General features: G+C 40.5%; 1 protein-coding gene across 6 annotated transcripts in view; it reads left to right on the top strand.

Annotated features, from left to right (window-relative positions):
* TCAIM (T cell activation inhibitor, mitochondrial) overlaps positions 1-13437 on the top strand; it is a 39333-nt gene that overhangs the window by 20560 nt on the left and 5336 nt on the right. For 5 of the 6 annotated variants that reach the window (XM_060111017.1, XM_060111021.1, XM_060111020.1 and 2 more), the window contains 5 exons: positions 1299-1421; positions 4277-4374; positions 4666-4757; positions 8709-8941; positions 9906-10037. In XM_060111017.1, the coding sequence (XP_059967000.1) occupies positions 1299-1421; positions 4277-4374; positions 4666-4757; positions 8709-8941; positions 9906-10037 (678 nt within the window). The remainder of the gene's footprint in view (positions 1-1298; positions 1422-4276; positions 4375-4665; positions 4758-8708; positions 8942-9905; positions 10038-13437) is intronic. The other variant, XM_060111022.1, reaches the window with a different exon arrangement.

Raw genomic sequence — 13437 nt, 5'->3', positions numbered from 1 at the left:
CCACAGGGGCTTTCAGGTGGCCTGGGGATGGGGTGCTTTAGACCATTTTTCTCCTAACGCCCTGGAGCTCTCTCTTGCACGGCTGTACCGGGGCCCATGCCACCACTACCATCTTGGACCCAAAATGTTCCTCTGATCCCCGAGTCACCTTGCCATTTTGCCCTGCCTACCCTGCGGCAGCCATTCAGCCTCCTAGGCACCACCCAGGCCTCTCGTTTGTCCAGCCTCCCCTAGGGGACTAGAAGCTCTGAGCGCCAGCCAGCATCCCTTGTGCCATGACCATTATAACACCGAGGAAGTGATAACCTCCCAGGGGACCTTGCTGCTCGGTATGAGGCCACCCGGGCTGCCCTCAGCTCTTTTCTGAAAGCTCTCCCCTTCTAATCCTTACGCCGACTTTGATGTTTATTTTCTCTTTTAAGACTTCATTGAAGTAAACGTTCTAAGAAATGCAGAATTAAAAGAACATGTTTCTGCTGAGCCTATGATGTAGTTGACGGGGGAAAAAAATAAAGGTGGAGAAAGGTGAGACTAGAGCTGGGCATTTGGTTGGGTGGAAAGGAACCGAGGGGCCAACAGACCCACCCGACAGGAGCATGTGGATGGAGACACCGAGACTGGTGAGGTCTGACCAGTGGGAGCCCTTGGACAGAGCGCTGAGGGGGTGAGCAGGGAGGTTCAGGGTGCTAACAACCAAGACGAAAACAAAGGAAGAGACTGGATCTACCCAGTTAGAATCCACAAAGTTCCCTTCGCAAGTCCCTTCATCAGGAAATACTGCCTTTTGAATGTCACCAGTACCATTAGGTGCATCTTCTGAATTGACTTTTTCACCGTCTGGCTGCACTAGAACATCGTCTGCTCATTTGCTCCAGTAGGAAAAGGGTCGCCTGTAGATGACTGATGTAAGTGACAGTCTAGTATAGCCTGCCTAAAAGTGCAATAAAAATAAGTGAGGTTTGAAATATCTTTAATTCTTTAAAAATCATCCCATCTTTGGAAATCTAGCCACAGGCTTGGTGTAATATAAATTGAATTTGTTTGATAGACAAAGGAAGTTGTCATAAGTAGAATATGATTTAACAGATGCTGGCAGTTTTCCAAGAAACCTATTTTAGAAGTATTTACTCTAAATGAATAGACTTTGCAGCAGTACTTATAATTTGGTAAACATTTGATGGCAAACTCGGTTTAACATTGGGGCTGCTTTAAGTCAATGAACACGTCGTTCAACAGTAGAAATGTTTGCATTATAGTTAGTATTGCAAAGTGTATATCTCTGGTTTTTTTCTTTCTAGATCCTGGTTAGATAGCAATGGGAAAAGTGCTGTTAAAAAGCTGAAGAATAGTTTGCCACTTAGAGAAGAACTAGATCGTTTAAAAGGTGAACTGTCCCATCAATTGCAGCTCTCGGATATCAGGTAATGAAGAAGAGAAAACCTAATTTAGAGATTAAAATAAACATGTATTACCTTTTGGTAAAGGTTTCTAACAGTTAAATATTTGCACCTTTAATTATTATGTTTACTAAATATTCAGTTATCTTTTTATGAAAGTAATCAAATGTTTATGTAAGAAAATCAATATGAATTTCTTGTTTAAAATAGTGAAGTAAAGTTTAGATACTGATATTTTTAGCATAATAGTTTTTTTTTAACATAATGGGCTTGTGAAAAATATACTTTTCCTATGCCCATAATGTATAAAAAATAATTATTTCCCAATCACGTAAGACTGGTACTTAAGTTTAAAAAGAGGGAGATAAAAAATAAATGTTGTATTCTTTTATTCTCTGTTATATAGCATGACTTTTTTTCTTTTCTTTTTCTTTTTTTAAATTGAGGTATAATTGACATATAACATTATATTAGTTCCAAGTGTTTTACATGATAATTCATTATTTGTATACATTGCAAAATGATCACCACAATAAGTCTAGTTAACATCTGTCACCATACATAGTTACAAAAAATTTTTTTTCTTGTGATGAGAACTTTTAAGATCTACTCTTTAAGCAACTTTCAAAATACAATACAGTAGGGCCTCCCTGGTGGCGCAGTGGTTAAGAGTCCGCCTGCCGATGCAGGGGATACGGGTTCGTGCCCCGGTCTGGGAGGATCCCATATGCCGCGGAGCGGCTGGGCCCGTGAGCCATGGCCGCTGGGCCTGCGCGTCCGGAGCCTGTGCTCCGCAGCGGGAGAGGCCACAACAGTGAGAGGCCCGCATACCGCAAAAAAAAAAAGAAAAAAAAAAAAAAAAAAAAATACAATACAGTATTATTACCTTTAGTCACTATAACGTGACTTTTTAAATGTTTTCATAAACTTAGAAATCACAGTTGTATAAAGATACATGCTGAATCTTTGTCTATTATAAAAATAGATTTAACAGCTGTTACAACCCTAGGGAGGGGGTGGTGTGATTCAGTCATGGGACTCTGCATTACAAGAACCGTGAGATATTGTCATCTGGTCTGGAACTTAAGCTTCTGTTACTCTTTGCTGTAGCCTGTTTTGTTGTTTTCAGCCATCATTATCAGGACTTTTTACTTATATTGAACCAAATGACCATTTGGATACCATAACAGCACCTTTTTCCTGGGCTTGCAGAATACAGATAGTACTTATATGTTCTGTTCTTATGTATTCAAATCATAGTTGTCCAAGATAATTCAAATTTCAGAGGGAAGTGTTTATACTTGGACTGTGTGGGATGTTTGGGTTTGTGCTGATAGCTGCTGTCTTTTCATCACATCCAAGCTTTGATTAGAGGGGCCCTTCCAATTCCATAATCTAGTAACATAGACTTCACTAACTAAAAACAAAATAATAAGATCCTTCTTAAATGTTTATAAAAAAACAAATTAATATGCATGAAAATAACTTTTTCTAAATAAATTTTAAGAGATGTGAGAAGGCAGAATGGATCAGGAAAATGAAAGGATTTCTTAAACATAAAGAGAAATAAACATTATTTTATAATGTAGTAGAGAAATTTCTCAGCTATGGTAAATATCAATAGCTATAACCCATATAAACAAAAGCTCTTCGAGGTTCTCAGTTTTTTTTTTTTTTTTTTTTTTTTTTTTTTTTTTTTGGCGGTATGCGGGCCTCTCACTGTTGTGGCCTCCCCCGTTGCGGAGCACAGGCTCCGGACGCGCAGGCTCCGGACGCGCAGGCTCAGCGGCCATGGCTCACGGGCCCAGCCGCTCCGCGGCATATGGGATCCTCCCAGACCGGGGCACGAACCCGTATCCCCTGCATCGGCAGGCGGACTCTCAACCACTTGCGCCACCAGGGAGGCCCGAGGTTCTCAGTTTTTAGGAGTGCAAAGTGGTCCCGAGACCAAAACATTTGAGGACCGTGGATGTGAGTGTCTTGGCTTACTGGGAAATTAACCAAGTCTCCAACAAAAGGACAGTCACAACAAAAGCATTGTGACTGATGACATTGTGTGTTAAAGGAATGATTTTGAAAGCGGATTTCACTTTATCAGAAATGACATTCATCAGAATGGGTGTTAGGATGAAGAAGGAACCTAAGTTTTCTGAAAGCCTGTTGAGCGCCTTCCTCCTTCACATGTTCATCCCCTATGATTTACACTACCTGTGCTGTAAGGAGTGTCCCCACTGGGCAAGCATGAAGAGAAACCTTAGGAAGACTAGAGGCAGTTTGTTGACGGTCACAGAGCTAGTAAATCACAGAATTAGAATTCGAAGGTTGGTTTTCTGATACCACTTAATACCGGTGCTCTTTACACATACACAGAAGTGCCTCTGTGACATCATGTGAATATCAAGTTCCATTTTGTCACTGAGATGTAATAATGTTCATCTATAAAATGAGCAGATTACACGATGTTGTAAAAATCATTTTCTCTAGAATATGATAAAAAAAATTCTGATAAACCAAACTGGAATTCCTAGTTGGAACTTAAATCTAAGACAACATCATCGTCATTAAACAATGTAAAGAAGAAAAAGATCTTTGTCAGAGTTTTCCCCATTTCATCCTCTATTTTAAGAGAAACAACACAGTGCATTTGCTTGTTTTCAGTCTTTGGATAGCTGAATATAGTGCTAAGATTTTTACCCTCTGGTAAACGATTCATTTCCCATTGGCTGCTTCTTGAAAAATGAGTTAGTTTGGAAACATGTTGTGTGTCTCCTTGAGAAAGCAACTCCTCGGCTTTCACGGGAGTCAAGCAGTGGGGGCGAGTGTGTGCCTCCCTCTGGGGGGACACGGGTGTTAATGGGCTGTGTGCTCTGTTGGACCAGGTGGCAGAGGAGCTGGGGCATCGCCCACCGCTGCAGCCAGCTGCACAGTTTAGGCCGCTTAGCCCAGCAGAACTTGGAAAGCCTTAAAAATGCAAAAGGTAAACAATTTCCATTCACTTCCGAACTCCATATCCCTTAATGGCTGTACATATCTGTAAATTCTAGACGAAAGCTAAGTGTTAAAAGTCTTTGTATTGATAGATGTTACTTTATATCAGCTGAATTTTAAAATCTGTTCCTTTGACTTAAACAGTGACATAAAATTAGGCTTTAAGCTTCTACCGAATTTAATCCTGAGTTGATACGTGAAGTTTACATAATTATTTGCACAGTGCTGAAAGAAGGAAGCCTCTCTGAACAGTGACCAAAGGTTTGTGTTTTACCATCAGGATGTACAATAATATTTACAGACCTGTCCGGGATGAGTGCAGTGGGCCATGTGATGCTGGGAACAATGGATGTCCATCATCACTGGACAAAAGTAAGAAAAAGCTTAAAAGCAAAAATAATCTCAAATTTGTTATCGACATACTTTTGTTTCAAACTATGCTAATATGTCAGTAAACTGAAAGAAATTTGAATCATCTGTTTGCAGATCAGATGCGTAATATTTTGTAGTTTAAATTCTTAGAGGACTGATTTTTAAGTCCGTTTTTATTTGGAAATGTTATAGTCTTTTCTGAAGCATAGCCTAAAGGCCTTCATTCTGTTGTTTTGTTTGTTTTGTTTTTAGCAGATTTACTGTGGTATAATTGACTTACAATAAACTGTACATATTTAGTGGGTATAATTTGATGAGATGTGACATATGTAAATACCCGTGAAACCATTACCATAATCAGGATAGTGAACACATCCATCACCCACAAAAGAATGCTCACATCCCTTGTAAACCCTCTCTTCCATCCGCCACCCGCTACCCAAGCAACCACTGGTCTGCTTTCTGTCACTATAGATTAGTTTATATTTCTAGAGTTTTATATAAGTGGAATCAGAGTATGTTGGGGTTAGGATCTGATTTCTTTCATTTGGCATAATTTGAAATTCATCTATACTATTGTGTGTATTTATCCCTTTTTATTTCCACGTAGTATTCCATCATATGGATATACCAGTTTGTTTATCCATTCACTTATTGATGGATGTTGGGTTATGTCAGCTTTTGGCTACTAGAAATAAAGCTGCTATGAACATTTATCTACAAAGTTTATATAGACATATATTTCCTTTTCCCTTGGGTAAATACCTAAAAGTGGAATGGCCAGATATGTTAGGGTATTTTAACTTTTTGAGAAACTGCCAATACTTGCTATGGTCCTCTTTTTAATTTTAGCCACTCTAAGAGGTGTGTGGTTCTATCTCATTGTGGGTTTAATTTGCATTTCTCTAATGACGGACGAATGGTGGTGAGCATCTTTTCATGTGCTCTTTTGCCATCCATATATCTTCTTTGGTGAAATATCTGTTCAAATCAAATATTTGGTAGAAAATATTTGCAAACCACCTACCTGACAAAGTCTTTGTATCTAAATATATAAAGGACTCTCAAAGCTCAACAGTAAAAAAATAAACAATTAGAAAATGGGCAAAGAACATGAACAGATATGTCACAGAAGAGGACATACAGATGACAAATAAGCACATGAAAAACCATAGGAAAATGCAAGAAGATGTCACTGCACACCTGTCAGAATGGCTAAACTGAAAAATAATGACACCACCAAATGCTGGCGAGGATGCAAAAAAACTGGATCACTCATCCATTCCTGTTGAGAATGTAAAGTGGCACAGGCACTCTGGCAAAGAGTCTGGCAGTTTCTTATAATAGTAAACACGTGTTTATCATGTGGTTTGGCAGCTGCCCTCTTGGGCATTTATACTAGAGAAATGAAAAATTATATTCACACCAAAACTGTACACAAATGTTCGTAATAGCAGAAAACTAGGAAGAACCCTAATACCCTCCAGTGTTTGAATGGTGGCACAAACTTTGGCACATCAATGCAACAGAACACCACTCGGTGGTAAGAAGGAATGAACTGCTGATACTGGCAACAGCTTGGGTGGCTCTCAAGGGCATTGTACAAAGTGAAAAAAGTCAATACAGGAATACATGCTGTATGATTCCATTTATATAACATTCTTCAAATAATAAAATTATAGAAAGAACAGATTAGTGGTTGCAGGGGTCAGGGGGTGGGAGAGCAGAGGTGTCTGTGGCTATGGAGGTGCAGCAGAGGGGATCCTTGTGATGGAACTCTTCTATGTCTTGACTGTGGTCATGTCACATGAATCTCTACATGTGATAAATCTGCATATGATTAAATACACACGAGTGGAAGTAAGACTGATGAAATCTGAACAAGGTTAGTGGACTGTAGCCATTTCCGTTTCCTGGTTGTGATTGTATATAGTTTTGCAAGATGTCACCATTGGAGAAACTGGGTGAAAGACGTGTGAATCTACAGTTATCTCAAAATTAAAGGTGTTTAAAACGTAGCTACCATTTACACATGAATAACTCGTTTAGAGAAAAATTGAAAAGTAGGTAGTACAATTGTTTTTCAAAAAGTGTTAGAAGTATATTATAAATACTTTGTAGAATTTTTATACTGCTATTGCTTTTATTATAGCAGTTTTTGATGCCTTTCAACTCCTCTAATATAACTGCAACTTTCTGTATAAAATCTGGGTCCATATGTAGGACACAGGTCCTTCCCCGACCCAGCGCCACCTGCCTCTTCAGCCTCGCCTCCTTCCACATAGGCCACGTGTGCCACCCTCCAGCCACACCAAACTCCTTGTTTTTGAACCTGCTTTGTCCCTATTGGTGCTTCCAGGTTTGCACATGCTTTTTTCTTCCCCTGAAACTTTCCCACATGCAGCTAACCTCCTCTATTCCTTTTTTTTTAATTGAAATATAGTTGATTTACAATGTTGTATTAATTTCTGGTATACAGCAGAGTAATTCAGTAAATATACATACATATACATATTCTTTTTCATATTCTTTTCCATTATGGTTTATTACAGGATATTGAATATAGTTCCCTGTGCTATACAAGAGGACCTTGTTGTTTATCTATTTTATATATAGTAGTTTATATCTGCTAATCCCAAACTCCTAATTTATTCGTCCCCCACCTCCTTCCCCCTTTGGTAACCATGTTTGTTTTCTATGTCTGTGAGTCTGTTTCTGCTTCGTAGATAAGTTCATTTGTCATATTTTAGATTCCACATATACGTGATATCATATGGTATTTGTCTTTCTCTGTCTGACTTATTTCACTTAGTTTGGTCATCTCTAGGTTCATCCATGTTGCTGCAGATGGCACTGTTTCATTATTTTCTATGGCTGAGTAATATTCCATTGTATATATGGACCACATCTTCTTTATCCATCCATCAATAGACATTTAGGTTGTTTCTATGTCTTGGCTATTGCGAATAGTGCTGCTATGAATACTGGGGTGCATATATCTTTTCAAATTATAGTTTTGTCTGGATATATGCCCAGGAGTAGGATTGCTGGATCATATAGCAACTCTATTTCTAGTTTTTTAAGGAACCGCCCTACTGTTCTCCATAGTGGCTGCAGCAACTTACATTCCCACCAACAGTGTAAGAGGGTTCCCTTTTCTCCACATGCTCTGCAGCATTTGGTATTTGTAGACTTTTTGATGATGGCCATTATGACCAATGTGAGGTGGTACCTCATTGTAGTTTGGATTTGCATTTCTCTAATAATCAGCAATGCATCTAACCTTCTCTAAATCCTCTATATCTTTTCATATTGGTTACATTAGACGTCCTTAGAAACTTTTGCTTGACCCCCCAGTCCCTTCACCCTTATGTGGCACTTGGTACGCTGAATTCTGATTCTTGTTTTGTTTCCCTGCACCCTTACCATGAGCCCTGGCAAACAGGGACACAAATTCTTATAATCTCTATATTTCCTGGACTCAGTTTAGTACTTAAGTACATGGTAGGTGCTCCATAATTGAATTTAGTTGAATTAAGGGAAATTCTGAAGGAATAGACTTGGAATCGAAATATGTAGACTTTATTTCTAAAACCCTTCTTTATTATACCATTTAATCTTTCTAACCTAATTTGAGATTCTTACCTGAATATTTAAATGTTAGTACTCAACACTTATTTTTATTTGGAACATATTTCTTTTCTTCTGCAATCTCTTCAATTCCTAGCTAAAAGTTCCTAAGATTTAGGGTGGTTTGTTTTGAATATTAATATTTCCAGCATTCCATAGCTTTTTTCTTATTGCTTACTTGAACTTCCCTTCTAGTAAAATAATTTATAATTTTCTTGTTAGAATTTCTCAGTACCATTTATTGGAGTCCTAAACTTGGACTGTTAAAGTCCCATAAAACTAAATATTCCTTCCCTTTTTTTCAAAAAAAAAATACTGTAGCTTTTTGAAAGATTACCGAGTTATTTTGAGCTGCAGAGGAGGCTGATGCTTCTGGAGGACCAAATAAGCTATCTTCTAGGTGGCATCCAAGTTGTTTATATTGAAGAATTACAGCCAGTGTTGACACTTGAAGAATATTACTCTCTTCTCGACGTGTTCTATAATAGACTCTTGAAAAGTCGAATACCTTTTCACCCTCGAAGTTTGCGTGGTTTGCAAATGATCCTTAACAGGCAAGTATCTAAAACAATTACTTTTATTCATTCACTCAGATGGGCTGTGTGTGTCCATGCATGAAATTGTTTTGTATTTCCATGTGTGATTCTTAGGAATTAAAGAAAGGAATGTCACCACCTCTGTTGGCAACACTCTTTTACACATGAGAAAAGCCAACATGAGAGGATTGAAAGATTGAGTCTCTAGAACATTCTGTAAATATATTGCCACTTACAGGGCAAATCAGTCCTGTGGAAAACTTTATAGGATTATACTAATGTGAAATCAACAGTGTGCATATCAGGCACCGTGCTTGGTACTTAAATGCATTATCTCTACCTCTCACAACCTCACCATGGAGTGGGTTACTACCCCCATCTTACAGATGAGGAAGGTCACAGGGCCAGGAAGGGTATGGTCATCCTGATAGTGTGTCTCTTTGGGGACAGCAAAACTTCAAATCAATTCTGCTACACAGGAAGTCCACTACATATGAAACTTCAAGTTGCAAACTTTCAAAGATGCAAACGTGCGTTCACCTGTCCAATCTCGTAAGTTAGTTCATGTGTCTGCTGCTACATTGTCACATGCATGCATTCTCTACAAGTGGTTGTGCTTTTGTGTACTTCACTGTACAGTATTGTAGAGTACAGTAGTACAGTATCTTTATTTCAAGTGTTTGTTTTTTATGTATTCTTTGTGTGAAAAGTATTATAAACCTACTACAGTACAGTGCTATATAACCAAATTGTGTTAGTTGGGTACCTAGGCTAACTTGTTGGACTTGACGAACAAACTGGACTTAGGAACGCACTCTCGAAACGGAACTCGTTCATATGTAGGGGACTTACTGTACCTTTAAAGTGGATTTTCTTGATGAGTTCCTTTTCCATTAATCAGACTAAGAAAATCGTTTCTTTGGGGGGTGGAATGGGAGTGGAGAGGTTGCTGATTTTTCCTTTTACGTATGCTTTATTACAGTGACAGATATGCTCCAAGTTTGCACGAACTTGGGCATTTTAACATTCCAATCCTCTGTGATCCAGCAAACCTCCAGTGGTTTATTCTCACCAAAGCCCAACAGGCAAGAGAGAACATGAAAAGAAAAGAAGAGTGAGTGCTCTTAGCCCTCTTCCTGTCTTACCATTCCGTCTAATCGTTAAAAATATTCAGGTAGTCAGAACTCATAAGTAGGGGAAATTAAAACTGTATTGAACTTAGGCAAGCGACTGTATTAAACTGTATATCACTTAGGAGTAACATATTTATTTATTCCCCCGGGTTGTGCCAGGGATTGGATGTGGCTGTTTTCTCAGCATAATAACCTCAGTTGCATTCCCACCATGTACCTCAATTTGAGAAGCAGGGCTTGCTAATATAAAAGTCAACTCAGGAGCAGAATGAAAGATAAGAGTATCAGAAAGAAACTGTGCAGGTGGAAAAGGGTGGCAACAAGGGGGGAAAACTCAGTTACTACTTGATTAATTGGAATCGTCACTGTTTAAAATTTTGAAATCTGCTGATAGAAAACAAGCCTCGTCTGCACTGTCATTAAATTGAGAACAAATCTTAAAGTGAAAAAGGGTTTTGGCTCATAAGCAGTGCTGTCTCTATGCCATTTGTATCTTTGAAGGAATCCTGTTATAGACAGTAGTTTTGTAGGCAGTGAGATAGTGTTGATGATGTTTCATGGATCTACTATGAAGAAAGGGAGAGTATTGTATTCAAAACAGGGTGGTTTTCCTAAAGATGTGGCCTAAGGAGGTTTGGCTAGCAAGGATTCATTCATTCACGCAGCCGTCATTTGCTGTGACCGTTGTGGATCAGAAGCTGTGCAAGGCGCCACTGGTAGAAGGATAAAGGCCTGCTGCCCAGGCTCGCAGGAGACGCAGGTGCCCTCGGTGTCAGGGGTGGTGGACGGAGAGGCGTCATGCGTGAGAGGAGCCAAGGCTGATGCTCTGGGAAGGGAACAGGAAGCAGAGGCTGTGGCCGAGGAGGCCGAGGCTGATGTGTCTGGGGCGGAGGGTAAGGAGGGCGGGGGCAGGAGCCTGGTGGGTGGAGGACTGGGGTGATTGTCCGAGTGTGCTGCTGGGGCCCCCCTCTGGTTACTTACTTCTCTGGCCTTGCTGCCCATTCTCTCCTCGATCTACACAAATTGCTTTTTTAAAAAGCCAAGGATGTGAAACAGAGAAAGGGTGGCCACACGGGAGGGCTGTGGACATGATCCGTTTCTCAGGAGATGATGGGGTCTTTTTATGCATCAAATAAGTGAAGGAGTCACATATCTGTTTCACTTGTGGAATTGGTGACAGTTCCAGGCCAGATCCTGTTTAACAAATAGCCTGCTTCTGGATTGGTTGGTGAGCATTTGTGTTTGTGTCGTTGCCTTTTCTAACCATGAGTTTGTTTTCGAACTCTTATGAGTCTGTTTCTGTGTTGTTAATAAGTTCATTTGAATCACTTTTTCTTTAGATTCCACATGTGATATCATATTTGTCTTTCTCTGACTTCCTTCCTTCCCTTAGTATGATCATCTCTAGGTCGATCCATGTTTCTGCAAATGGCATTATTTTGTTCTTTTTTTTTTTTTTTTTTTGGCGGTACACGGGCCTCTCACTGTTGTGGCCTCTCCCGTTGCGGAGCACAGGCTCCGGACGTGCAGGCTCAGCGTCCATGGCTCATGGGCCCAGCCGCTCTGCGGCATGTGGGATCTTCCCGGACCGGGGTACAAACCCGTGTCCCCTGCATCGGCAGGCAGACTCTCAACCACTGCGCCACCAGGGAAGCCCTATTTTGTTCTTTTTAATGGATGAGTAATATTCCATTCTATGTATGTACCACATCTTCTTTGTCCATTCCTCCGTCTATGGACATTTAGGTTGCTTCCATGTCTTGGCTATTGTAAATAGTGTTGCAGTGAACGTTGGGGTGTATGTGGCTTTTCAAATTATGGTTTTCTGCAGATATACACCCCAGCAGTGGGATTGCTGGCTCATATTATAATAGCTCTAGTGTTCGTTTTTTAAAGGAACCTCCATACTATTCTCCATAGTGGCTGTTACTGATGTCCATTCCCACCAGTGACATAGGAGAGTTCCCTTTTCTCCGTGGCCTCTCCAGCATTTATTGTTTGTAAATGTTTTGATGATGGCGATTCCAACTGGTGTGAGGTGGTACCTCATGGTAGTTTTACTTTGCATCTTTCTAATAATTAGCGATGTTCAACAGATGAATGGATAAAGAAGATGTAGCACATATATACAATGGAATATTACTCAGCCATAAAAAAAGAAATTGAGTTATCTGAGTTATTTGTAGTGAGGTGGATGGACCTACAGTCTGTCATACAGAGTGAAGTAAGTCAGAAAGAGAAAAACAAATACCATATGCTAACACATAAATATGGAATCTAAAAAAAAAATGGTTCTGAAGAACCTAGGGGCAGGACAGGAATAAAGATGCAGAGGTAGAGAATGGACTTGAGGACACGAGGAGGGGGAAGGGTAACCTGGGACGGACTGAGAGAGTGGCATGGACATATATACACTACCAAATGTAAAATAGCTAGTGTGAAGCAGCCACATAGCACAGGGAGATCAGTTTGGTGCTTTGCGATGACCTAGAGGGGCGGGATAGGGAGGGTGGGAAGGAGATACAAGAGGGAGGGCATATGGGGATATATGTATACATATAGGTGATTCACTTTGTTATACAGCAGAGACTAACACAACATTGTACAGCAATTATACTCCAATAAAGATGTTAAAATATACAAAAAAATTTTTTAAGGTTACCGATGTTGAGCATCTTTTCATGTGCCTTTTTTTCCAACAGTGTAAAATTTACCTCTTGAAATTGGCTTCTTGAAAGTCTGCCCTGTTTGAATTCTTTTGCGATTACCAACCCCAGGACATTTCTTGAGGGCAGGTGTCATTTACAGCGCCCCCAGGCCTTGTGACTATTAAGTGCCCTTCAGCACTGGTTTTTAACTTGTTTTTCTGGGAAATGGCCACAAGGCGGCAGGATTTCTTCATGCCAGCTCTGCTGCCTTGGGCACCCAGAGCCTTAGCGAGACTCTTGTTTCTGGGTTGTAAATTAGAGTGGAATGTGCCAGAACAAACACCCAAGGGCTTTTGTCTCACTGCCCCTTCCCCCTTACCCTTCACCCCCAGACAATACCCAACCCCTGCAAAACCGCTCTGCTGAGTGTGCTGTTGTCCAGAGGTGGGGCGACTGTACGGACGGAGCTGGAGGTGGGAGCCCCACCACTAGGAGACGTGGAGACCAGGTGACTTTTCAAAGCTCTTCCAGCCCAGAGAGTCCACAATCCTTTGGGTGCAGTAGGCTTGGTTTAGCTGTAGGAGGGCCCACCTGGACCTGGAGGTTGTGGTCCCATCCAGAGGGGACCAGGCACTAGAGGGCCAAGGAGGGGCTCATTTGCTGGCAGATCCTCCCCAGCTCCCTCAGCCCCAGGACAGTCCAGCCTTGGGAACCAAGCCTGCTCAGGCTCTAG

This window comes from Mesoplodon densirostris, chromosome 10 (genome assembly GCF_025265405.1).
Source record: "Mesoplodon densirostris isolate mMesDen1 chromosome 10, mMesDen1 primary haplotype, whole genome shotgun sequence".
NCBI lineage: Eukaryota > Metazoa > Chordata > Mammalia > Artiodactyla > Ziphiidae > Mesoplodon > Mesoplodon densirostris.
Note: the sequence above shows the minus strand (reverse complement) of the source record. Positions and strands in the feature narration are given on the sequence as shown.